This window comes from Archocentrus centrarchus, chromosome 8, assembly GCF_007364275.1.
Source record: "Archocentrus centrarchus isolate MPI-CPG fArcCen1 chromosome 8, fArcCen1, whole genome shotgun sequence".
In the NCBI taxonomy this organism is placed as follows: domain Eukaryota; kingdom Metazoa; phylum Chordata; class Actinopteri; order Cichliformes; family Cichlidae; genus Archocentrus; species Archocentrus centrarchus.
This window is the reverse complement of record NC_044353.1, coordinates 19029677-19057282: the sequence shown is the minus strand read 5'-3', so window position 1 is coordinate 19057282 and position 27606 is coordinate 19029677. Positions and strand designations below refer to the sequence as shown.

Sequence of the window (27606 nt, the reverse complement as noted above, 5' to 3'; positions counted from 1 at the left end):
TAACTGAAGAGTCTGAATAGTGTATAAGATACAAATACTGATACACTTTGTAGTTTCAGACCAAAGTATAACACTTTAGTTTCATCCGTGTCCCCTGAAAAGCCTTCACATAACGACCTCTGTCCCCCATTAATTCGAGCCTTAGTCTTTCCTTAGCACTTGTATGGACCCCATCCACGTCCATACAGGCTGCCACTCACATCTCCATGGAATTTCAGCACTTCACACCTAATTATCTCACTCCACCGTTCAGCCTCTTATTGAAACTCTGGCAGCACAACACAGCTAGCTGAAAGGAGAAAGATCTTGCATTAGAAACACACAGCCTTTGCTTCCAGCTGGCTAGCTTCCCATAGAGAAACAACGGAAAACAAAGGGACGAGCAACGCTCAATAAACTTCCAACAACAATCGCCGTTCACTCCTATTCTGTCTCCACCCTGTTTAGTTTCCCAGCTTCTCTCGATAGTCTCCCCTTTTTTTCCCACCCTATAGCTAATTGGCAGCAACATTTTAATTCCCCCCCTCCACCCCCACCCCCCCCAAGCCCCTCTTCTTGTTAAGTGATGAATTGTTGGCAGGGGATCAAAGGGGAGTGGTGCCCACTGTGCACCATGCCCATCACTACCTGCTGGCACACATGAGCGCTGGAAGTGGCGCTGTGCCAAGGGGCCACAGGCCTGCTCAACAGGGACACACTGCCAAGAGGCAGAGGTCAGCACAAAAGCGTGTGTGTGTGTGTGTGTGAGAGAGAGCGAGAGAGAGGATGGTTAGGTTGGGAGGGTAATGTGTCTCTGTGCACTTCCTAACGGAAGATTGAATTTCACTACCCTGTCTCTCTTTGTGTCCCTCAGTCTGCCCGTCTGCATATCTCTTTCTCACACTCCCCTCTCCCTTCTTCTTGCAGACCAACAGCAGGCTGAAGCAGATTGAGAAGGAGTACAGTCAGAAGCTTGCCAAGTCTGCCCAGGTAATCAGTTTTCACTTCTGCCCCCCCCCCTTTCATTTCATATTCTTCTTTTTCTACTCAACTGTGTGACTGAACAGACAAAATGCACGGATGGGGGAAGAGGTGAGGAAGCACAGGTGGCAACACACACACACTGAACATGAAGCAAGCTACTGTGGCCTTTTCCCTTAAGCAGACGTGCACGAGGACAAATGTACAAGAAAGTGCATACAGAACATTTGTGTCAGTGCCGGAGCACAAAAGCTCATATTAGAGGAAACTTTGTAAAGCTCTGCTGTCTGACTTTTCTCAGCCGCTCTTTTATTCTAGTTTCCCAAAGTCAGAACATTTTTTTTTTAGGCTTCAAATTCACACACAATTCTTCTCCTTATCTTTGCTAGCTTTAGATTAGAATTAATATTTGCTCTCAAATCGGCACCAATCAAATGCCGACACATAAGTCGAAAGGGCTGGATGGAGTGTAACCGCCAGGCTTACATTCATCTGGCGATCAGACACAAATCCAGGAAACTTTTGCTAAGCATTAATGTTTCAATTGTATCTTTTAAGTTTGTTCAGCTGCCCCCCAGTGGCCAGAAATCCCTGGATATAAAATATTTTGGCACCCTCTTTAAAGGTTTTTGCCTTCACTGGGATTTTTTTTGGGGGGATGTTTGCAGAAAACATAAGCAGTCCAGCTCCGTGTGTGATGTTGCTGTGGCCCTGAAGTGTGCTATAGCACTCTCGAGGGAGCAACGCAGCCTGAGCAAATTGCTAAGCCTCTGCAATATCGGTTAAAGTCCTTTTCTTATACCCTGTTATGTTTGTCATCTCGTCTGTTAATTTGCACCTTTACTACATCAACATAGCTGTCTGTCTTATTCCTGTCATGGCATCACCTGGCTGCACTTCCAATCCAGGGCCACGTGTTTAACATTACTTCTTGTCTCCTTAGCCCACATAAAACGGAGTTAATTCTTCTGTCCAAAGAGAAGTATAACTTCCTCGGACACACGCTGCCATCCCGCACAGTGTCTCCGAAAGTTTCTGGCAGCTTTTACCTCACCAGTTTAAAGATCCAAAAACACTCTAAGTAGTGTTTACATTACAAAAGAAAAGTGGTTTCTTCTTGATTATGTAGAAGGCTAAAATATTACAATCATTTGGCCATAATTGCACCTCGTTACCCAAAGAGGAGATTCAAAGGGGTGGGGGGAGGGTGTTGTTTTTCTTTCTTTCTTCTCCTCTTTAACCCCCCCCTTCCATTTTGGGTTGGCTGGCAGAGGCTCAGAGTTGAAAGCGGGGTTGACAAGCAGATGTTGTGAGAAAACGGTAGCTTATTAGGTTACACAATGCTCAACTTCAAAAGAAGTTGGGTGCTGCACGAAAGTTCAGCCTCTGCCCGCGTTGGCAGTGCAGCTCCTCACTGCAGACGAGCAACAAGTGATTAATCCTCTGTTTTGGGGACACAGAGCTGGCATAGGTTTAACAAACAACACTCGCTAACATTAAAGGAAAATCCCAGAGCGCAGAGCTCGGCACCGTTGTTGATGCGTGCTGTTATATAGAGCGTTAAGCTAAAGGAAAGGGTTCTGTGCAAAGATAATTAGTATGCGTAATTAATGCGGAGTGTTTGTCGTGGGCTTGGGCGGCTTTGTTTTAAAAGGTAAAGGTGGAACCAAGAAGGTCTTTCTTTGGTTCTTTTTTTTTTTCTTTCGGGCCTACCCCTTGGGGCAACTCAGTCAAATGTAAACAAGAGGCCTTTGAACCTCAAAGGCTAACCCCAGTTGTTAACCCCTCAGTGTCTGACAGGGAGCATCGCTCTTGAGCTCAGCTGCATAGCTAATAGCCCAATTAAAAACATACCATGCCATACATTATCCTAGGGGGCCTGATATATGTTTCTTTGCGTTCACACACGCACATCCCACTCTTCTGTATATTATCTCTATGCCTCTTTTTTTTTTTCTTCATTCACGCACACATACATACACAGCTCTCCTAATTAGTGTCTCTCCTATCCAGTCCTGTGTGTTAAGCTTCTAGCTGTGAGTGGTCCTCCTGGGTGACCTGTGAACTGAACAGGGCCCACTTAATGGTCAGGTTACAGTGGGTGGTAATTTTGATGCTGATGGGAGATCATTACTTTATCTCTGGATGCAAACTGGTAGGTGGTGCAGGGAATCAGGGTGCATGACAGGTTGTAGTTCACATATAAATATATTTACTTAAACACAATACTGGTTGGTTGGTTGGTCGGTCGGTCGGTCGGTCGGTTGATTTATTGATTTATTTATTGATTTTTTTTTTTAACTGTAACTTATTGACCAACTAGAATCAGCTGCAGTATTTATTCCTTTGGATACATTTTGACTTAAAAAAAATCAGTAATTGCTCACTCTTTAAATTTTGGGTTATTATCTGTATTGATTGTTCTTAAACCTTTCGCTCTCTTTCACAACTCTTGGAATTCTAATTTCCAGTAATATAGGAAGCAACTGCTTTCTGGGAAAAAAGCTCTGAGGTCTTATTCTGCACTTCCTGGCCAGCACCAAATGGCAAATACAGTCATGTGAATAGGAAAGTTTTTTACAGAACTGTATGTGGTCCTTCTTTCATTCCAGTATCCAAAGTCAGAACATTTTATCAGGCTTCAAATTTACACACAATTCTTCTCTTTATCTTTTCTAGCGATGGATAATGATTAATATTTACTCTCAGAGCTGCACCAATCATATGCCAACCCATAAGCTGAAAGTCTTGAAAGAGTGTAACCACTAGACTTACATTCATCAGGTGATCAGACACGAATCCAGGAAACTTTTGCCAAATATTAATATATCAGTTGTATCTTTTAAGTTTGTTCAGCTGCGATACTCTCGCCATAGCATTTGAATTTGGCTGCCCTCAAGTGGCTAAAAAGTCAATTAGTGCAGGTAGAGTGATGCGTTTGTCAAATTAAGCTGTAAAACTATAAGCTATAATTATGAATCGATGTTATAGGATATGTCTAAAATAAAGAATACATTGTATGACCAGTGCAGGAAGCTCAGGAGATTTAGATGATTTATGCAGAAACATTGAGTGCAGCTACACAGTTTACACTACACAGTGCCACACAGCTCTGAAGGCTACTTTCTAACACAGCTACAATTTGTTGGAGAACCTCTGCAGTCATCACAGAGATTTTACCAAATGAAGAGACATCTACGTTTGACAGAAAACGCTTTCAAAGTCAATTTTTTGTCATTAACCAGCTTCATTTTTTTGTCTGTGTGGTAAACTTTACCGACACTCAGACATTTTATGCCTCGTTTTTCAAATCACTGGAAACGCTATCAGAGGAAACGGGCGACACGATTTAAGCATCAGCCACCAGGTCTTTGCACTTGCGAGAGTTTGTGTTCTTTTCATGTAACATCACAGGGCAGCCTTTCTTCTCTGGGAGTTTGCTTATTCACTTATTTGTAAACAGGTGCCAGACACACTCATTTCTGTCCTTTTTGTTTGTTTGTTTTTTTACCTCAGGTTCATGGGGAGGCAAGCCTGCCTTTAGCCCTAAACAGAGATGCTAGCAGGCTGGGAAAATAGGCAGGTCTCACCAGACCAATTATAGACTTAAAAAGGCCTGGCTACCTATCAGAAAGAGAAAAAGGTTCTGCGTGTGCGTGTGTGCGTGCATGTGTGTGTATACAGGAATAACAAGACAGACAGCTGAGTTCACTAGTTCGGAGTGCCGCCACTACCCCGGGGGCTGGAGACCAGCAGATGCAGCGAATCCATATTGCAAAATAATTATTATGACCAGAAATGATGTTCACATAATAATGTGTCATTTGTTGCTTTCATGTGGCTGTCCCACTGACAAAATAAACCTAATCTCCCCCCCCCCCCCCCCCCCCCCCCCCCCCCCCCCCCCCCCGCCCTGTCTGTGGTCGACCCGCGCCACTTTAGCTCCTGTACTCCACACAATGTGCAGATTCCAGTGGGGCTAGTCCTTCAGAGTTTGAACACGGTAAACAATTATCTGTCTAGCCCAAAGCAGCAGAAATACCCCCCCCCACCCCTCACCTCTTTCTCTTTCTCCCTTCTCTCTCTCTCTCTCTCTCTTTTCTTTTTTCTTTTTTTTTTACTCTCTCATCTTTCCTCTGCCTTTCTCTGACAGTGGCTTAAATAGAATGTTAATTTTGACTGGAGGTTTTCAAAGCCGAGACACTTCCTTTTCATCTTGGTGTGCACCGCAAGTTCACCAACACAAAGTCACTCTGCTCTTCAAAAAGGAAGTTGTTTTTTTTTTTTTTTTCCTTCCTGTCTGTTTCTTTTTAACTCCCTCTTCTCTTTTTCACTCTCTCTCTCTCTTCTTTGTGTCTTCTGCCTCGTCTCAAAAGAAAACCAAAAAAAAAGAGAAGAAGACATGAGACTCTGGGAAAAGCGGTCTTTCAAGGTGATTGTTACTGCCTTCCCAATCCATGACAAATGTGAAATGCATTTTCCATCTGATACGAGTCTTTTTTGCGAGCCCAGTGAAATGAAACAAATCAGAACAGCATTTTGTTAAGTGAACGTATTTTGCATTTTGCTTCTGGCAACAGGCTTTCTCTCTTTGATCGCTTTACCCCGTCGCTTGTTTCAAACATAAGCATAGAAATAGATATAACTTACAAGTTAACTTTGCACTGGAAAAAGGTTCCCAGGTGCAGGTAGGCCAAGTTATGATCTGATTTAGTCACTGCCACTTCTGTTAAGTTTCTGTCAATCCTGTACACACTTGAGGATCAGTCAAAATCCTGAGTTTCCCTGCCTCTCCTTTTCTTGCCCATAGCTAATTGCGGAGCTACAGACGTCTGTATGTGACTCAAAGGAGGAGGCGGTTCGTCTGCAGACGGCAATGGAGAAGCAGCTAAAGGAGGCCAACGCTCGTTGGGAGGAGGAGAGGATGACAATAACCCACCGTGCCGATCAGGCCAACAAGGTCAGTGTTGGAAACCACACATTTTAATAATTGCATCGGTCAACGCTGAGAAACAGATATTTCTTCACATTATATGATCAAAGTGTGCAAGATGCCAAATGCCCCTTCTCTACACATCACATTATAAGTAGCTTTGATCATCTGTGTCCATTTATTAGGTGTGTGGTCCTCCAATACTCTGTATTATTAATGCTTTCTGTGCTTTAGGTGCTGCTGAGTTATAACACCTCCACTGTACAGTGGCGATGCTATATCAGAGAGTTACAACTCTGCTTCTTTGTTATTTCCATGAAAGCATTTTGTTTCTTACTCATCATGTAACAGTTGTTGGGTTTGGGAGTTGAAATTTGAACGCACCAGACACACATGTGATGAGTCCCCCATAATATTGTATAGAGAGCATAGAGTTTGAGAAACACTGCTTTCATTTTACTTAATCAAATGGGGTATAAGTGCCTCTGGGGGTTCTAAATGTTTAATTTAAAAAATGAGACAGTAAGAAGTGGGTTGCATGAAAATTAGTGCCTCCATAGCCAAGGCCATAGTTCTCAGACAGAAAAGAGTGTATTGTCCACTTTGGGTTGGGAATGATTTGCTGCCTCAAGTGGCTGAGTTTAAGTTTCTCCGAGGCTTGCTCTCCATGGGTAGACAGGGTAGCAGAAGATTGACTGACAGGTTGGTGCAGCATCTGCAGTGATACGAACACTTTACCATCTTTGTGGTGAAGAGAGAGTTGAGCGTGAAAGTGAAGCTGGTCAGTCTACATTCCTACGTTCACCTGCGGCTGAGGGTAGGAAGCCGTGGTGAGTGACTGAAAGAATAAGATTGTGGATACAGGCAGCAGAAATCATCCTCCCCTCTGAAGGGCGTTTAGGCTTAAGGTGAGGATCTCAGTCACCCAGAGGTACTCAGAGTAGAGCCGATTCTCCTCTGCATTGATAGGAGCCAGTTGAGGTGGTTTGGGCATCTGACTGAGATGCCTTCTGAATAACTCTTAGATTAGGTGTTTCAGGCATGTTCAACTCGAAGGAGATCCCAGGGCAGGACCAGGGCACGCTAGAGAGATTCTGTCTCTTGGCCAGGCTGGGAATGCCACTGTACCCCCTCAGAAGAGCTAAAGAAGAGGGCTAGGGGGAGAGAGGGCGGGGCATGTCTCCTTAGACTGTTTCCTTTCCAACTCAGACCCGTGTAAGCAGCAGAAAATTGATTAAAATAATTCCATTAAATGCATAATTCCTAAAATGGCACAACTATAATTAGTTCTTTTAAAAAAAAAAATGCAAGTACAGCAGACCACATTTTATAGTCATTATTCTTGTTTTTTTTAATTGTTGTGAAGTTTTTAGCTGTTGTAAGGCCTTTTGTTACAAGGCCTAGAGACTTGTTGGCAACTCCCCATCAACCTCTGGTTGCAAGGGGAAAATGTGTATTCCCCAACAGCTGGCAAGTAGTTTCTTGAAGTGGCTGGCTGTCCCCAGGTGAAATCAGTTGCAAAAAGGGTTGCTAGCAGGTTGCCCTGCTTGTATTTTGCATGTAGGTTACTGACTTGTCTGCATCCACTCAGCAACTGCTCACCGAGTGGTGGTGAAACTTGCAAAAGTGCAGCGCAAATTGTGGCCATTCACCTTCACAGTAAAAGTTGTGCCTCACTGCTGGAACTAACATGATTTAAATGGAGCAACTTTTACTCTGAAGGTGTCCTTCATTTCTGGTTTGTGCTGCACCTTTTTACAGAGTCAGTTCTACTCGGCAAGTGTTTGCAGCCAAGTTGATGTCTTCAGTGCAAACTATAGGCAACTGCACCAACCATGCAAGGAGGTTTTTGGTGCAGCACCGTATACCTCTTTAGCTGGTCAGGGAATATACGTTTTCTCTAGCAACCAGGGGGTTGCAGACCAGTCTCTAGATCTGTGTGACTGGGGCCTAACAAAAGGAGAAAGTAGCAGCTGCAATTATGTTCACTGTAAGCCAGGATCTAGTTTTTGATAAGTAAAGATGAACATCGCGGTGAGATGACTGAAAGCACAGAAAGAAGCGATCCACATATCTGTGTGAGGCCTCCTCCTCTGTAATGACTCTGAGCAGTGCAAAGCAAAAAAAAAAAAAAGTGCAGTTTAATATTGGTAATATTGACTGAATTTGTTCAAAAACGTCAGTTTAAGTAAGCTGATCAAATTTATTTCATTAAATATAAATATGCTATTAACTATAACAGATTCCCACTGGAAACAGACACAGAAGATTCGGTCCCAGGTGCCTGCCTTTCTCGGTTTGTTTCTGTTGAAGTCCTAGCAGTCATACGTTTCCTCTTCTCAGTGGTCTCTGCAGTGTTTGCATACAGTCTTCAGACCTGCACAACTGGGGGTATGTCAGTAAACTCGATGCTCTAAAAAAGCTGGATTTCACTTTTATAGAGTAGACATAGGTTGCTTTTGTTAAACCGCACTCCCTGTTTGTATGCATGTGCGCTGTCATTTTTATGGCTAGCTGCAAACTCCATAGTGTCTTTAAGTGGCTTGTGTGCTCTGTGTCTGCCTGAATCTTATAATCTGTCTGCTTCACCAAGCTCCTTAAATCAGAGCCCCTCTTTATCATTCCTGTCCTTCTCTTTTGGTGCTAAACTTTACACTCAGGCTCCTTTCTTTTAGCATTTAACTCCTTTTCTTTTTTTCAACTTAAAAAAATGTAAAGTGCATAAAAAGGAGAGACTGTAATGACAGGAATACTAGCATCATGATACTGGTCATTTTACCAAACAGCTGTAACATGTCACATTATGATGTTTACTATGGAAAAGAATGTAGTTGAAGCAGTATTTGTTTTGTTTTTGTTTGTTTTCCCATGCTGATTCCTTTTTGAATTAGAGTCTTGTATTCCTTTTCTTCACTGAAGCTGAATGGAGTACAGTTGAAGTAGAAGTTGATTGGTGTGGCTCACTAAAAAAAGACTTGTTGTGTCTGGGATCAGGACATATTTCCAAACACAACCTTGTCTGTTTGTGGCTGCAGCTGCCTCATATAGTAAGGAGGCAGGTCTGCGAGCCTCCCTTAGATCTCTTCTCCTTCCAGGCCCTGGGATCCCAGGCCCTCCTTACTCAGACTTGCACCAAAGCTGCCTGTTCCTATGAAATGGCTGGTGCGAGCCCCACACTCAAATATCCGTGTTACTTTTCTCCATTTGTGATCAACAGTAAATGATGGTAATCCTTTCAGTCCAGATGCATCAGCAAAACACTGTTTTGACACTTCCTAGAGTAATATAGCTTTATTTGGAGGCCCTTCCCAGATACTTCCCTTACACTCATTCTTAAAACAAACACATTAAAGCTTCAGGAAGTCTTTTTTAACGGGACTGCGTAGCATCAAGATAGACAAATTGAGCACAGTGGAAACTGGCCAGTTGACACAACATTTATTGACACTCAACGTTCATTTGAATACATTTGATGTCGTTTTGCTTACTGAAAGCTTTTCATAAACTGTTTTCTCACAAATCCTTAAAAAGGATCTTAAAAAGTAATTTTATAGTTTTATAATCTTACAAACATCTGATGCAAAATCACTTGAATAAGCCACTGCACATCTCACATCTCACTGCACAATGTTTTAGTCCAGGGGTGTCCAAATTTGCGTCCCGTGGGCCGCCCCTGGACACCCCTGTTTTAGTCCATCCAGGCTTCAACTGGCATTCTCAGGGAATGTCTCAATCATTCCAACATCCAGTCAGAGGTTTAATGAGATTCATAAACCACATGATTACACATGTGCCAAAGTCAGCCACTTGTATTAACAAGGTCATCAGTGTGATAATATTAATCTCAAGTGGCATCCATAGAAGTTCAAAACTCTTCAAGTTCAGAGCAAAAGTCAATAGGCTGTATATCAAAAACTATTTGGCATCATTAAAACTATACACAAATCTGAAATTGAAATACCAGGTATTTTATGTTTTAAAATATATAATGGGTAACATAAGTCAATGAATGGAATAAATGTAATCTCAAGTGTTATTCATAAGTTTATATAATCACCACTGTATAGTGGATTACATATTTAGGACTTAAACATAAAACAGCTAAACGATCTACAGGAGTATTCAGTACTTAATATCAATAATAGTAAAAATGGCATCCACTATGCTAAATGCTGACTTCAAAAAAAATCACTGGCATCACTGTACAACTTCAGATTAACCAAGTTTACCAAGTTTATTATACAAGTTTACTTCCCTGGCCTTTTTTTTTTTAGTGGAGCATTTGAATCAAAAAAGAAACTATAACATTGCATTGAGTGACAGTTCATCGTTCAGTCCCCTGGGTGTCAGTGTCTGTAACGTGAATATCCAAGCCTCTCTTTTCCTTAATAGCAAGTCATCCTTTCCACCCCTAGGTGGCGTTAAAGCAAGTTCAGTACCACAGAAGTGGAGTAAGGTCATGCCATGTTTCATGCCATACAGTATGGTGAGATGAAAAGTGCCCCGAAAGACTTACCGCAGCAAGAAACGAGATGTGCGGAAAAATGTTTTCGTTGTTAAGGCCTATATGAAACTGGTAAACCGCTGACATTTTTTCATAAACCGCAAAACAAAAAAAATATGTCAATAGCGTCTTTCAGGTGTGATGCTAGTACATTATCAGCTCTCATGCAGCAAACTCTCTGCTGCAGACACGGGCACGAACAGCTAGAGACAAGACACCCAAGTAGTCATTCCTATTATATTTCTATAACGTCCTCTTGAAGTCTGCTGGCCTGGGGCACACGTGCAGTTACTGCATTGTAATTTAAAGTCTTTGTGGATGAATCCTTGCCATCACAAAAAATTGGCAGGCACATGGACCCTTGCGGTCACCATCTGATGATGAAATTTAGCTCATTCGGACACTAGCAGACCTGCAGAGACAGAAAGTATAATCAAATCTCTCACCATTCATATAAATCGAGCAGACTCGGATCCGGCTCACACCATGAAGACTTTCACTTCTGGTGGAGATAAAAGAGCGCACATTGCTAAATTTGGTTGGTTGGTCTGCTGTGGAATTCGTATTGATTTTTCTTTGTTTCAGTATTAAAAGGCATTGGATTTTTACAATGATCTATCACTTGACACACTGGTTGTTCATAGTGGTCTGTGATTTATTTACTGGCCAAACACATACACGGTCACATTTTGATTTATAAATTAGTTACTGTGATTTCCATGAAATCTGTGTCACACTGTAGCTGGCAACACTTGTAGCTCATATTGTGCTCTTGTTGTAATCTAAGTGCAACATGACACAACACACACGTGCCGACTTCCCTGTTGTGTGCTGTTTTACAAGGCGCAGGCTTTGGCATCTGTGTTTGGAGGAGACAGCAGCTTTCTGTTTCCATTATCTGTATCCTCATTATTATGATCCCCCTGTATTAACCACCTGCTAATGAGGCTGTAATTAATGGTTGAATTGCTTATTAAAGGCCAGACATGAGGGGGAGAAGTAAACGGGGGAGAGGAAAGTAAGATTAGTCAAACATCAAATAAACTGCGAGAAAATAAAGACGTAAAACAAAGATTTGTTATAATCTTGAAAGAGAAGGGTGAGATCCCAAACAGTGAAGGGAAAGAAAGGGAGGGAGAGGCAACGAAACGATGGAGGACGTGTGAGGATTGAGACGAAAGGAGGAAAGAGGGTGGAGGAAAAAAAAGAAGAAAGAAATGGTGGAGAGCTGTCAGTGGGCCATCGGAGGGAGTGTGTCGCCTGCTGACATTGTTTCCACGCTGCTCACTTCAAAGGGCTCGGATTATGAAGAGAGCGAGGGGCTTCAGACAATGGGAGGGGAAGAAAATAACATCAAAGTTAGCCGTGCATTTGAATTGGGATAATCCCAAACAGTTGTTCTGAATGCATGCTGCACCAGATCAGATGTCCCTTTTCTTTTTTCCTTTTTTTTTTTTTTTCTTTTCCTTGCCATCCCCATTCTGCCGTTTCTAGCCTGAATTAGCTCTCTCTGTGGCTCTACTGTACTTGGACTTCTTAAATGTGGGTGTTAACTGCAGAGACCTTTGTATCTCGTAAACCCTTTTTTTAGAATAACGGCAGTACAGTTAAGTATGCTCATTATCTTCCTTTTTTTGTACATATGACGTTTAGGTGGAGTAGTCTATCTGTGGTGTGTGTGTGTGTGTGTGTGTGTGTGTGTGTGTGTGTGTGTGTGTGTGTGTGTGTGTGTGTGTGTGTGTGTTTGTGTGTGTGTGTGTGAGAGAGAGAGAGAGCCTGTTATGTGTGTGCATATGTACATACAGCAAGCTTTAGTGCCTGCCTGCTTGCCATGATGTGGCAGACAGGGCCCTTAACTTTGCATTGCCAGCCCTGCTGTGCTTGAGTTGCAAATAGGCTAAATGTTGATGTGTGTGTTGCAGACAGTTCCAGACTTAGGCCCTGTTTACACGAGAGCAGTCCAGTGGAAACGGTATCGTTCTTCTGTTTTTGTTTTCGAAAACTAACGCGTTCAGAAAATGATCGCCGTTCACATGGAAATGCAGGGGGACATTGAAAACACTGTAGTTCCTGTGCTAGGCCACAAGTTGGCGTGTGTTTATAGGAGTCACAACCATACCCCCCCCCCCCCCCCCCCCCCCCCCCCCCCCCCCCCACCCCCCCCCCCCCCCCCCCCCCCCCCCCCCCCCCCCCCCCCCCCCCCCCCCCCCCCACACACACACACACACACACACACACACACCACCACCACCTTTTCAAAACGTAGTGTTTTCGCCGTTTACACAGAGCGCTTCGGAAACACCCTTTTTCAAATTGTACCGTTTTCAGGGACTGGAAGCGCTGTTCTCGTGTCTTAAAGTGTGCAGACTATGCCCTGGTCCAGATTAATAAGCAGACTCATCCTCTAAATCTGCTGAACTGAACCCACTTTCAGCTCATTGTTTTATTTATTTATTTATTTGGTTCATACTAAATATTTGTGAGAAAGCACAAGTGTCATAAATGAAAAGTAAAAAGAAGTTGAGTTTTTGTAAATTCTGTGTGCCCTGTGACAGGCTGGCTCTATGGTCCTTTTTCTTTTTTTTACACTAATTTACAAAATTATTTCATTAATTTTTAAGCCTGACATGGAGACCATATACTCATATATCAGGTAAGTAATGGTGTAATTTTCCCAAAGATTTCCGTATTTCAGAAAAGTTGCCCCACGCTGGCCATAAGAAGAAATGGTTTGTGTTGGTTAAGCATTAGGTTCACAGAAACCATCTTTTATATACAGTCTATAACTGACTCACCATTCCTGACCCGGTTAATTTTAGGTTGCCAATTATATCATAACAGTTGGCAAAGATCTTTCAGTGCACTGGAACCTGGTTGGTGTCAAAGGACTGTGGAAGGTGAAAGCAATATGATGCTTTCTGCTTGTTTTCATCTGTCCAGTCTATTTATAACAGTTAAAGGTGATATTGGCCACCAGAGCTCCATGACACATAGCTAGTATTTGGTTTAGAGGATTATTCACTTCCTGATGTCATCTGCTTCTCTTCATGTGGTTTTGTTATTAAGTGTCTGCATATGTGTGAGGATTTTTCCATCGATGATGCATAGGGATTTGAGGTAAATGTGTTTTAATAGTGAGGTTATCTGGATTACTTGACCACATGATGTGTTTATGTGGCCATGTTCACAGGTAGTGTTTTTGTCTGTGTGTTCATGTGTGTGCAAGACCGTATTTATGAGTGTGCATGTGCACTTGCCTGAAATGTGCAGCTGCCAAATCTGACAGAACTGAAGCCCACATTAGCCTGCCAAGAAAAAAGGTACACACACACACACACACACACACACACACACACACACACACACACACAGGCCTTGTCTCTACCCTCCCTCACAGCCTATCCTCCCAACTCTGTATCTTTCGAACTCTTTCTGTCTCAAACTCTCTGTCTCTACACACACACATACACAAGCACACATGCTCACCTCGCCCTGCCAAAAGGGAGAGGTGGCTGGTGAATAAACAATGGCACTCCGCCCATAGTGTCACCCGCCTGGGCTTTGATCAGCACCGCTGTTCCTGCTCCCCACAGCAGTGCTTCCTGTCTTTCTGCCTGCCGAATGTTGCCACGCGCGCCCCCAAACACGCATGCACACACACACACACACACACACACACCTGTAACTTAGTGTTCATGGACCTACATACACTCTTTCTCCCATTTTCTTCTCACTAAGTCTTTATCTGTATCTTTCCCTGCCTCAAACTCTCACACAAACACAGCTTTGAGTTAGTGCCCTTGTCTCTACAGTACATCTTCCAATAGTGTTGCATTCTCTAACATACACCCACATATAGTCAGTGTTTTCTCTCACACACACACACACACACACACACACACACACACACACACACACACACACAGGGATACACATCTTTGATCCAGGTTCCTTTAGCAGTAGCTTCTAGTGTGAGTCAAAGAGAAGGTCCTGTTGCAGTGTCCTCTGGGTGAAGTGACAGGAGACACATTACATAATGCAACAGTGACCATTGTCTCACAGTGCTTGAGGATGAGAGTGAATATATGAGGTGCACTGTTCTTTGTGCATTAGACAGTGTATTTCTTGGTTAAATTTACAGTAGATGTAGTCCATGAGATCTGGATGCTGTTTTTTATTTTTTGTGCATGCATAATAATGAAGGCACCTATGTGTGCATGTACACACACAGACACACACATACGGCCATACAAACATGTACACATTAAGGAGGCTAGTTGTAGCAGCTGCAGTTTGTCTGTAGTTCTGTAGTTATATATGCATTAGTTTCTGAAAGGGTGACTTTGCCTGTGGGAAGGAATGGCAGCAGTGGATCAAGAACAGGTGTGCTGGATGCTCTCTGTAGCAGAGGCAAAGAGTTGCTTCAGTAGTTGTGTGTGTATGCAAGTGTGCATTTGTCTCCTGTGTTTCTGTGTCCGTCCATGTCCTTCAACACATCCAAGTCCTTTGTCTCAACCTTAAACTGCACATTTGTTTGCTGATGTTTGTTAACCATCTGTATTTCTATCACTGTCTTCTTCTGTGTGTGTGTGTGTTTGGGGGGGGGGGGCATGTGGGCATGAGTAGAATTTTCATTTGTATTGCGTTTTGTATCTGAAATGGTTGATGTTACTTTCAAATCGAAAGAACAGTCTGCAGCCTTTTCTAAACTGCTCTTTTCTTTCACCTGATTTCCAGGTTTATTGGTCCAAGTAGCCAAAACATATGTAACTGAATATAAAATTGTGGCCAGACGCATTACACTCACGCCAACCGTAGATTGCGAGCTTACAGAGATCCAGAGTGCGTGACCTCAGAAAATGTTAAGGAATTTATGGACTTGTACGCCCTTTGGATTGAGACGGTGATGAGGTGAGGGTCTGTGGTCAGCCCTTGTCAGCCGCCAACTATGTTCATGACATTCCTCTCAGCCAGTGTTGGACCCTGGTCAGACACTTGACAGCTTTGGTAGGGATGTTTACATGTCATTTGACCAACTTCCAATGAGGGGAGCAATAGAGAGAGGAGAGACTGCCACGGGATTCAGTCGTACTGCATTTTTGCACTTCCTGTTCTCTTGTCTCAAAGTCAGTGGTGGGTTTTTTTTTCATTGGGTTTTGGTTAGATGCTTGTGGTTAACATACGTTTTAGACATTTAAGTAAAATACCTCACTTGTAAATGTTGAAGATGCACCAGCAAGGGGCTAAATGAGACTAGAGATGAGACTGAAGGAGCTTTAGTGGCAGTGACTGAAATGTAGTTCATATATAGCCCAGGATTTCACTTTTATTTAAACTGGTGGTCCCTCCAAAGGCTTTGAACTCAACAACCAGTCAATCAGTTGTGCTTTCCTGTGTGTGTTGGCTAGCATTACTAACGGTGCCTTCAGTCTTGTGTTATTCAGAAGGCCAGAGTCGTGACAAGGCTATGGTGAAAGTATATTTCTTAATATAGGGGCAAACGCAGTTATTGCATTCATGCCCCCGTGTATGGCTATTGTTCTCTTAAATCTTAAAATAGTTGAGGAGACTCCATGCTGTCAGTAAGTCTGCATTCCAACTTCCAGTTAATCTTCATTTGTCCTTTATGTCAGCATCAGTGCCAGCCAGAAACTTATAGTCTTGGATCTGTATGCACTCTGTATTTATAGCACGTGTGAAAGCAAAGGTTGCTCGCTCGCTCTTTTTTTTTCCCCACTCTGCCTGTATATATTTGTGTGTGTGTGCGCGCGTGTGCGTGCTTACTCCACACATGTGCATTGTGCCGGCTGATTGATGACTTTTCCGGCTGTGGGGCCGATTCCCAGCAGTGTTTGATCCACATATCAGAGGAGGTGGAAGTAGAAGAAAGATAACATTCCAGGATGCTGAAAAGGAAAGCGGGGAAGTAGAATAGCTCACAGAGACCATATTTGCAGACGACAAATGGTAAATTACTCACCAACCCACAAGCCTAATGCCGTGTACAATGAAGCCAGGAGTTTTTGTGTGCCTTTAGCTTGAACTCCTCAGTTTGAAGGATCCCATAGAACTGGGCCCGGTCACTGATTGTATACTGAGACTTAATGAAAGTTACAACAGTTAAAGATATAGTCCAGAAAACCAAGAAAACGAGCAAAAGCATCTACCTATAACCACTGATTTCTTTTTAAAATGTAAATTATGGTGTGGTGCAGTGCTCAGCCATTAACAGGACACAAGACTGATTGTGTGCAGTAAAATATTAGATAGATGTGTATCAGTGGATAATGTTACCCCAACTTGTTTGTAGCAACTTGTCTTGAATCTGAATATTTACTCCTAAATCAAAAGAGCCGTCTATGTTTCATAAGATGTCGTCAAGAGTTTTTTGGATGCGCTTCACATCCATACTTTCTGATAAGCAGAATAAACACACGATTGCCCACACAAAAAAATTCACACAGCAGGCATATGGCGCATGTTTTAAAGTCGTTTCCTATTCTCTTTCTACCGCAGCTCACAGCAGCTGAAAGAGACGGGAAGATAGAGAACAGTGTGTTCCCCCTGTGGGCATAGCTCGGTTGCAACATGTCTTCATTAACGTGGCAATTGTCTTACTATTTTCATCAGTACCAGGAAAGACGCCCCCGTAACTGTGCCGACATGCGCACGTATTGTAACAAGGCGAGATAACCGTTCGATTTGCTGTTCAGGAGAGTTTCACAACTGCTGCCATCACGCTATCTTCCCACTTCACTTCTAAATCAACTCTGGGAAGAAGAACTGAAAAGCATCACAGCACTGAAAGCAAGTCAATTCACACCAATATCAGTGTTATCTTTCAGTGGGGCTGTCCTGGTCGACTTGCTAAACCACTTTTTTTTTTCTTTTTTTTTTTTATTCCTACACACAGACAGACAGACCAATAGCAAAGCAAAAGCAAAAGTTTCTCTTCTCTTAACACCTCAGGAGGGAGACCTCTCGCCTCCTCCTCCTCCTCCTACAGCTTCTCTCTTACACTCACTTTTTTACCTTTCCCACAATCCTTTGATAAAAGTGCAGATAAAAGAAAGTCTGTGCTCATCTCTCTGGCCATCCATCTCTCCTTGAGGTTAGCACCTCCTTTATTATTTACTATTAGATCAGTAGCCATACACACACACACACCGCCTTGTTCTACTAAAGCTGGTGTGTGTGTGGGCGCAGTCCACAAACTGTCTTTGCTTATGTATGTCTGTGTGCTTTGTGTGCCTTGTGTATGTATCTGTTCTTACCCTTGTCTGTGTGTGTGTGTGTGTGTGTGTGTGTGTGTGTGTGTGTGTGTGTGTGTGTGTGTGTGTGTGTGTGTGTGTGTGTGTGTGTGTGTGTGTGTGTGTGTGTGTGTGTGTGTGTGTCCTTGGCTGGAGGCGGTGCAGTGTGAGGTTTTTGCTGCTGTCTGAAGTCGTCCAGCCTCAGTGTCATTAGAGGATCTCTTTAATCCAGACTTTGGGAGAAACTTCTGACAGCACGCTGCAAATAGAAGGCCCCGCCGCACATGAAGAGCAGCTCAGCTCCTAACAAAACACCAGGTTTAAAGAGGCCCCTGGCCTTTTTTCCTCCTCCCACTATTCCCTCCCTTCTTTCTTCTTTGCTTTTTTCCTGCCCTCTGTTGCTTTTACTTCACCCTAGGGAAACATGCTCGCCTTATCTGCGCAGGAGGACCACCCAGGAAAGATGACTCAGGCATTGGTGTGCCTGTGTGACGCCGCGTGTATGTTTGTGTGCATACAACACAGTAACTGCACACTCATTTGACTGCAGAGTGTAGCACTCACATTTTTAGAACTTTTGCTGTTAATATTAATGCATGCCTATACCTGTATGGATCGCTCTGAGCGGTGTGTTTGTTGGTGCTTGTGTGCGCGTGTGCCTCGCTAATCCTTTGAGCCAAAGTTTGGAATGAAAGGCAGAGGCACTTTGCTGATGGAGAGGTGAGAGAGGCCTCTAAGCCCCCGACTGAGGTACTGCGCAACAGAGGTAGAACCGCTGCCCCTATCTCTTCACTCCGGCCATGTGTTTTTCTCCTTCATGTCCTTCCCTTCCTCCTCCTCCTCCTCCTCCTTGGTATCTTGCTGTTTCTCATTTTCACCTTTCTGAACTTTTTTTCTTCTTGCTCTCTTCTCGATGTGGTCACATCTCTCCGGTTGTCTTCTCGGGCTTTTTCCTTTGCAATTTGTTTTTCTCTCTTTTACACCTTTCACTTTCAGGCTTTCCTTCCTTCAGACGCCCTCCCTACATTTCTTACTAAGGAAATCAGAGCCCCCCCCCCTTCCTGCACTGTTCTCAATGATCCCAGTCTGCATGACTGATAAAGACCATATCACCCTCAGCATCTGGAGACATTTTTGCTGAATCTTATACACATGGTCATTCATGTACCTTCACACAGTCAGTACTAAAAGAAAGAAAGAACCATGTGTGTATGTTGAGTATTTATGTGTATATGCAGTACAGATTTATGACAGGGGAAGTTAGACTGAGAAAATTAAGAATGGAGTGTGTGTGTGTGTGTGTGTGTGTGTGTGTGTGTGTGTGTGTGTGTGTGTGTGTGTGTGTGTGTGTGTGTGTGTGTGTGTGTAAATTACATCTGCACAAGTGCCCTCACTGATTAAAGTCAAGGTCAGACACACCATGAAAGTCTTTCTTTTTAACTGAAATCATATCTTAATCTCTCAGAGTCAGTGCAGTTGCTAATTCACACTTAATATGACCATTGTGTCTGACGGCAGTAATGACTATCTCCAGCTCTTTGTGACTCAGAAAGCTCTTCTGCTCATCAACAGAAACATCCCCATATGATTCTATTAATGAAGCGACCAGTGCTGAACTTGTGCACTCAGATTTGTTTTGAGTACATCAAACGTCGAACCCACAAGAAAGAGAGGAACACAACGCCTTCTATAGTCAGCCTTCCTTCCCAGAATATGAGGAAGATGAAGAAATACTGTGTCACAGTGCGGGGAATCACAAGTGGGTACGGAAAGGGGTGGGTGTGGGGTTGGGGGTTGGGGGATCGGTTCAGGGTTATCTTATCTTCATTATCTGCCACAATGTTGTTTTAAGAGTATTTGTAGGAGATATTACAGTCATGGTGGGGAAGTTTTGCAAGAGGATAGCAGAGGTATGCACTTTAATCATAGACTGTATATGAAAGATGGATGTAGCCAGCCTGGCAGCACCCACTGGTTTCTGGTCTCTGCTTTTTTTTAACAAGCCTGGTTAGTGGGTACATTGTGCTGACAGATGTTTGTTACGCACAAACACAGCACAGTGGTCCAGTTCAGTGACTTCAGATAGCAGAGGTTAGCAGACAGCAGGGTGTGTGCATGCCCCTGATTTTAAGCCTTAACAAAATACAAACAGAACAGGTGAGTTATACAACGGTCGTTATTATATGGATTGTTATTATAGATGTAAGTTTTGTGGATTTGAGCTGTAAAGATGTTAATTCATAACTGAATTTGAGCATTTTAATTTTATTTATTTAGTTTATGGAGCTCAGCAGTGAGAATCCGGAAGTAACAATCCCATTTTTCTTCTCCATGGGGATTTTGCTTATGAAAGTAGAGTTATATTGTAAAATGAAGGTATATAAACAAGTTTGTATGATACAAACCTTGGTTTTTTTTTTTTTAATATATATATTATTATTTTTTGTGATGATTTTGAAAAGAACTGCTCTACCCACAATCCCAAATTGAAACAGCAAGGCCTCTGATTGGTAGAGGTCGCTATTACCATGGAAACTTTTAAAGCTGCAAATGTCAGAAAGCTTGAGCGGTAATGTCGGTCAGAAACAAATCACTTTGAATAATTAGGCTGTACAAACAGAACACAAACTGCAAAATATATTAAAATCAAGACGGTTTAGTCATTCGCTGTTGAATCTGAGATATGCAGTGGATCATCGAATGTCTCTTTTCTTCCTCATTTTCTTTTCTGAAACACCTGTGGAGAAAGTGAACGGGAAATCCTGGAACCAAAACCCTTAAAAAAAAAAAGTAGGCAGCCACTGTTGAGCTCTATAGGAACTCACTTTTCTGGCCGGCTTCAACTGGCCATTAGAGGAGGTTTTTTTGCACTTCTGAGTGGTTTTATTTTTCCACTTTATAGGTTGTCACGTGAGGTTTAATGCATCTGTTTTCTAAGATAAGCTACTCATTTTTTACTCACTACCCAAAATTTGTAATTTGTCTCAGAAGATTTCCACAATGCATTATGGAACACCTCGCAAGCATTTTGTACACTACCACTACTTAAAACTTGTGTAATTCATGTCAACTCTATTGAAAATGCTCTTCTTAGTGTCACTGAGACTTTGATTTGTCAGTAAACAAAATGAAATGATGAAATCAAAGGCAAGGGCTCTCACTGAATGGAGACATGGAATGGGGTCATGACTGGCTAAGAAATACCCTGATTAATAGGATAAGCACGCTGGAAATCGGCCGCCTTTCATGTTGAAGAGCTGAAACTGACCTCAACGTGCTTTAGAGTCATGATAGCCCATTAATGTGTGCTAATGAAGAAAAAAAAAAATCCAACTGCCAAATGCCCAAATGTGCTACTGCAAAGGAACAAGGTGCACACTATAAACTGGGTTATGAAGCGGAATCACCTGCATCAGTGCAGTTCGGGTTAGTTCAAATTATTGAAAGAAAATGGTAATATATAACAAAAATTCCCATCAGGCTCGGCTACTGTGAAATTTAACTGACAAACAAATGCGAGTCTATGGTTCTTGCTTCCTTTTTAGGTAGGAGTTCTCGGAGAGCCCCTACCCAACAGTTCACCGTGGCCCTGAAGCTTTGCAGTACTGTGCGTGATTTATGTCAGTGGAATGAATTGTAGAGCAGGCGGTCATGCCTATCACCTGGACTGTGTTTCCCTCAGCTCAGAGAATCAGCAAGTCAACACCTGGCCTGCTCACTCAACTCCAGTGGGGGGAGACACTGTGGATACTGATGTTAGCCAGTGCTTCACTCACACTTGTTGAAGGTGTGTGTGCATGGAAGTGTAAATGCACGCCTGTGCTTTCATGTTTAGGTGTGTGTGTGTGTGTGTGTGCGCACATTTCATTCCCTGCTTTTCATGCAGGCTAATCGAAGATGAAGTGTCCACATGTGCACTCAAAACATCTGGTTCTGAGTCGTACACAGGAACTGTGCCTTGCTATCACTTACGGGCAGAAGGGGGGGAAAAAAGTGCTCTGTGCGTTTCTTTTTTATTCTTCTTTCTTGCCTGAGTCTTAGAAAGCAAAATAGATTAAATTCTTTATTGGTACCTTGTGGGGAAATTTGATCAACACAGGTACCGGAATACGTGCGAGACGGCTTCTTATCCACTAAATGATACAGTGTATGTTTCTTAGTGCTGCTGAAGAAAGGAATGAGAATTGCAGTTTTATGAAAGACTATAAAGTTTGCTCATTTCCATACTGGGAAAGTCTTTTTTTATGCCCTTGTCTAAAAATAAGTTTAGGCTTAATGAGGGCAGCTTCCTGGTAATTACTGTGATTGCTTTGTTATTAGCCTTTTAACTCCTCCAAAACAATCACAATCTCTCTTCATTGTCGCTCTGTTCTCCCTTCTGTCTACATTTGTGTCTTCTATATTCTTATTCGTTTTCTCCATCGTGGTCTTGAGTCATGAAGTGGATTATCTGTTTGCCAGCTCAAATGTAACTTTAAATTAATGTCTATCAATTTGTGCCACTTACACTTTACGCCACACAGAATTCGAAATGTTTTTCTTTTTGTGTCAGTCAACCGACTGACTGTCTCTCCCTTCCCTCAGGCTCTGCAGGAAAAGGTGGAAGGTCTGCAGAGACAGCTGCGCTCGGCAGAGAAGAAGCTGCTAAGCAAAGAGCTGGAGACTGAAGAGAAGGTGATGAGTTTCCCTTTTTTTTTTTTCCTCTCCATATCTCACCTGTCTCTTTCAAATGCTTATGAGAAATGTACAGTTGCTGCATCCTCCTCACTGCCCAGCATTACCTTTTTTTTTTATTCCTCTGCCCTTTTCTTCTGACTTCTTTTTGATTCTTGCAAGCTCGCAACCTCTATTTAACTCTTTATTAATCGTATAATCTGTCATGTGACACCTGTCTTTGCCCTCTCATCATCTTATGTCTTCAGTACCCCCCCCTCCTAATTTACCAACTTTACTTGATCCTCCAGGGGACCACAAAAGACAAACAAAACAGACCTCCCCCCCAAAACTCCTTTCCTGCCCTCCCCTCCCCTCATCACTCTGCCATCTCTCATTCTCATGTTCACAACCAGAGATATGCCCCCTCGCACATTTCCCAAATTCCTTGAGATCTGGCTGCAAGAGCCAGCGCCTAGGGCCAGGAATGCCACCGCTGCCTGCGTTCAAAAGGGAAGCCTCTGCGTGCACACACGCTGACACACACACCCACAGCTCTCCAGAACGCCCTGTAATCAGGCTCTGTTTTGACCTTGACACACACAGAGAAGAAAGCACTAATGACTGCACTCACACAGGAGTTTGTTCTTTTGTACTGTGGTATGTACACCAAAGGCATTCGTTCTCCTGTGTCCCCCTCTGATCCATCCACTGACCCTTGTACACACTTCACACACTTGTTATACACCTCAGTGTCCAGCCTTCATAAATTTTCAGGAAGCGTCCAGTGGTTTTTAGAAGCCATTGATCACTGATCCAGTCCCAGATGCGGCGCATATTGTTTCCTATGACTGAATCCAGAATATACCTGCTCGGATGTCAGATAAGGATTTGGCTTTAAATTTAGGTGTTTGTTAGCATTCGTGAATATCTCTATATGCCATAAAGTATACTTACAGTGGACCTGTTGTGCTCATTTATCATACACTGAGTTTTGGTGCGGTTCCTCAGTTCATTTACTATCTGAAGCATGCATCTTTTAGCTCTAAGGCTACATCCACTGTTGCTGACATCGCACAGGTCCGTACTTAATATGAACGTCCACAATTGTAACAGTTAAATGACAGAAATTTAAGGGAAAGAAAAACAGCTCCACATAAAGGGTACAACTGTTATATTCCTCTTTGCAAAGCTTCATCACAGTTTTATTAGTCTTGCTAAATTTTTGATTGCAGTGCCGGTAAGAAACATGAATTATGATACTGATTCCAGAAACGCTGCCTTCTGGAGCAAAAACAGTAACGCTGCGATTGAAATGTGCTGAAGCAAAGAATGGGGTAAACACAAAAAAAAAAAAAAATCTGTTTAGCATTTGGTTCCAATTTTAGGTGCTTGACAGTTCTTTACTCACAGCCACTAACACATTTCGCTAATCCAGCACAGATTGTTTTGCTGTAACAAAGTTGCCAGAGCAGAGATCAACAGGAAGTGAGCCATAGTAGAAATAAAGTAATGTGTGTATGTGCCAAAAGAGCTAAGAATGCATTACAGACGGAGCAGCTGAGATAGGATCTGGAATGATGGGGTTTGAAGGTTTTTAATAAGGTGCAGCAGCTAATGTTTCAGGACAGAGCATGACTTCATCAGAGGGAGAAGAGGAGGCTTTGGCAGTGTGGATGTTCATAATGCCTGCACCCAGCTAATAGCTGTCTCTCATAGAATGAACAGGTTTTACATGTGTCTAGCGAATACCTTATTTCCAAAGAATGTATTATAATACATACTTGAGTTTGTGAGACATGTCTATCCACTGCTCTTTAGTCTTGAATAATCAAACATTAAAGTTGCGGTTTTCTTTCATCCTGGTCACCAGAGTTTTGCTGATTTTAGCGAAACCTGACAGTAGACTTTTTTTTTTTTCTTTGATGATGTTCAGTCCTCAGTACTGTCCGTCTCCTGAGCTGTTGCACATGCCCAACATCATAACTGCTGACACACAGTGCGCTTTGGTGTTGTTTCGGGTTGTTGTGATCCCTCTGATCACAACAAGGCAAGAACGTGCGTGCGGTTGTGTCTCTGCAGACACTGCAGTCATCAGTGCAAGAGCATAGAGTTTCCCAGAAAGCGCAGAAAACGTTGGAAAAAAAAACCTTTGCCATTGCTTTGTTTCCTTTTTTGACTTTTTCTATTCCTATTCCACGGCTCAAGCGCGATGCTTCTCGTTTGTTTGTTTTTTTAATGAGTTGCAGTTGCATGTTTAGGTATACTGATACTTGCAATAGCTTTCTTGACAGTATTTCTTTAGTACAATATGTACCGAGGCTACGGTGCTCCCGGGGCAGGGACGGGATACACCTGAAAGTGTTCTAGTCTGTCCTTACGTGCTGAAGGAGGAGGACACCCACATGCACAGGAAAAAGTGCACGTGGAAGATGGCGACTGGCACAGCTGTCACATTAGCTCCGCCCCCAGCTCGTTGATGAGAAAGGCAGTAAGTGTCAGATCTGGAAGCACTTGGCGCTGTTATCCTGAAATCCATGTGACACGTTTGACACAGCTGGTGTCGCTGCTGTAAAGTCACCTGTGTTTCATGGGTAAAATGTTTGCGCACTGATTGCAATTTTCTTGGCCAGTTCCAATTTCTGATGCCAATTTTCCACCAATACCGCTTTCTGCTGTTACCAGTTTTCTCTCTAAGAACATTAACTGACAGCATATACAAACAAAAACCTACTTTTCTTCAATGTCAAATATTGTTTTCATAGTAACTTTACATTTTTCCCCAAACTGCAGTAAGTTACAGGATTTTCTCTCTGTTAAACAACTGAAAACAAAGTGTGTCCTTACATCATGTTCCGGGATGTTTATAACTTCACCAGATAACAGGACAAAAACCTGTCCTCTTTTCACTCATCTCCATCATTTTCCTCATAATTCCTTTGATCTTTGCTTATTCCGAGGCTGCTGGCTTGTGGCTGACTGAGCTCCGGATAGCTTTAGCTTCAGCCACCTTGCCTTTATTAGTTTCTGTTAAAAGTTTTTAATAAAGGAGTTTCTTTTAAGTTGCATCGAACTGTGTATTGAAAATCATGTAATTCTATTGGTATTGGTACCAACTGCTATATTTCTAGTATCTTGACATCCCTATGTAGGACTTTGCCTAACTTAGGCTGCAGCGAGTCATGTGCAAGTATAAATGGTTGCGTTGACATTGCAGTTCATGCGAGCACCATCTTTCTGCCGTTGTCAAAGACCGTCAGGTTTATAGTTTCTTGCAGCAAGTGTTTGCAGGTGTGCATTAGAAACTTTTCTGCCCTGTGTGGGGATCGAGCAGCTGGCTACATCATATGTTGATTCCTGCCTCATATCCTGCTCTTGGTCATGCGTGTGAAAAGACAGCTAGAGAGATTTGCATGGGCTTCATCTGCGCATTGTTTTTTTTTTTTATTTGACGTTATAAACCTTAAAGGCATCCAGTCTCCTCACACCAATATTGCCCTAGTTTATCTGCCAAGATGTGTTTTTGTAATCTGATCCTTCACTTGCTTAAAACAGCTTTTCTGCCCAGACTTCACACAGATGTTGCTTGCCTCACACTCGCAGGGCCCTCGCAGGCTCCCCCACTCTAAAATGGCAGAACATCAGCTCACTGTGTGGTTCAATTCTCCTTGAAGACAGGAGCAGAATATTGAAGATTACAGCTCTTTGTATAAATACATAATGATACAGTGGGCATGGTGAACTGTACAAGTTTCAGAGATGTATTCTTCTGCAGCATGGGAGCTTGGCGTAATAAAAATAAATCATTTATCTAGTTGTTTTCAGTATTGATGCAGACATAAAAATGCAGAGGAGCTGAACTTAAGTTCTAGGCTGAGCTGTTTTCCTGTGTGCTGTTTTTGTTGAGGCACATTACATCAGCAGCCACCAATCCATCCCAAAGTTCTAACAACTTCACTAAGATCTGTAGCCAGTTCTAATCTCCTTCTGCCTTTTCCTTTTCTTTTTTTCATTTTTGTGAAGCGGTTTCCTTTTTTTTTTTCACCCCCCACTCGCAGCAAAGCGTTTTTGAATTCAAATCGGTCCTTGGTGAACTCACTGAGTGCCAACTCAGTGGATGTGGAGGTGCAAACTTTGTGAGTGGCGTCATTTTTGATATACCCCCTTGTTCCTGACAAGGTTTTTGTCACTCCGGAACAAGGGGGTATATCAAAAATGTCTTTCCAGCAGCTACTCTCGCCCCACCCCCACCCCCACCCCAACCTGTCCCACGCAAGCTTGTACACACACAGACACACACACCCCAACGTCATTAGCATACATCAAGCCTCCCAACAATGTGACAAACTTCATTTGAATGTTGAAAGTGTTGAGGGCTTGTTCCTTTCTGCTGGCAGCTGTCAAAAACCATGCCATGTGACAGTACCAAACGCAAGGGAAAGTCAAAACCACAATCTAAAGACTATATATAGATGAAATGTTGTCATTTTAAGATGACTGGGAGGGGAAAACGACTGCAGCTCCTCACAGTCTTCAAAACTAGAGAATCATGCTTCATCAAGAACAAACAAAATCTCATTTTGAAAAGCGCTGTGGAGATGAAACCAGATTTCTCTTCAGAAAGTCAGCGTCCCTTTTCATTGCTAGGGGAAAATAGTGGCACACTTCCTTTTTTTTTTTTTTTTTTCCTATTCACACGCATCTGCAGTCGGTCAGTAACCAAAAACCTTCGTGGAAGGTTTGATCAGCTGTATTGTTCAAAGATATCAAAGATCTGTCCTAATAGTGAGGAGCCTTTCTTCTCAGATGTCGTCACACGTCAGCTTCCACCTGTCAGAAAAATAAACATTTGCAGCCTTTGCTGCAAAATCATGTTGAAAGAAAAGGAAAATGTGTTTGCATGAAGAAAAATAGAGATGTGAGAGGAGGGACACTGGATAAGGCAGTGGAGCACAAAGCTGAAGGAACAGTGTCTCTCAGGAAACAAGTCAGACATCTGCAGGGAGTTGGATGCTTCTGCCTTGAATTTTAACTCCATCGAGAGACACGGTGGAGTCAGAAATTTGAATTGGTGTTATACCTATTCTTGTCTGCTTTATTCTGTAACTGTTATCTGTTAGATGTGTTGTTATAAAGAAAAAAAAAAAAAAAAAAAAACGAAGACTGCTGCTTCCACCCACACACATTGCATAGTAAACTATGGCTAAGCTTTAGATCAGGGCAGGCAAATGCTGCGGTCTCCTACACTGTAGAAAGACCAGAAATAAACCCTCAGGTTAAAGGGGCCCTATATATATATGCTTTTC

The 27606-nt window shown here is 42.7% G+C and overlaps 1 protein-coding gene across 6 annotated transcripts in view; it reads left to right on the top strand.

Moving 5' to 3' along the window:
• cep112 (centrosomal protein 112) overlaps window positions 1–27606 on the top strand; it is a 121141-nt gene that overhangs the window by 87427 nt on the left and 6108 nt on the right. For 5 of the 6 annotated variants that reach the window (XM_030734889.1, XM_030734888.1, XM_030734885.1 and 2 more), the window contains 3 exons: window positions 907–969; window positions 5771–5920; window positions 22232–22321. In XM_030734889.1, the coding sequence (XP_030590749.1) occupies window positions 907–969; window positions 5771–5920; window positions 22232–22321 (303 nt within the window). The remainder of the gene's footprint in view (window positions 1–906; window positions 970–5770; window positions 5921–22231; window positions 22322–27606) is intronic. The other variant, XM_030734887.1, reaches the window with a different exon arrangement.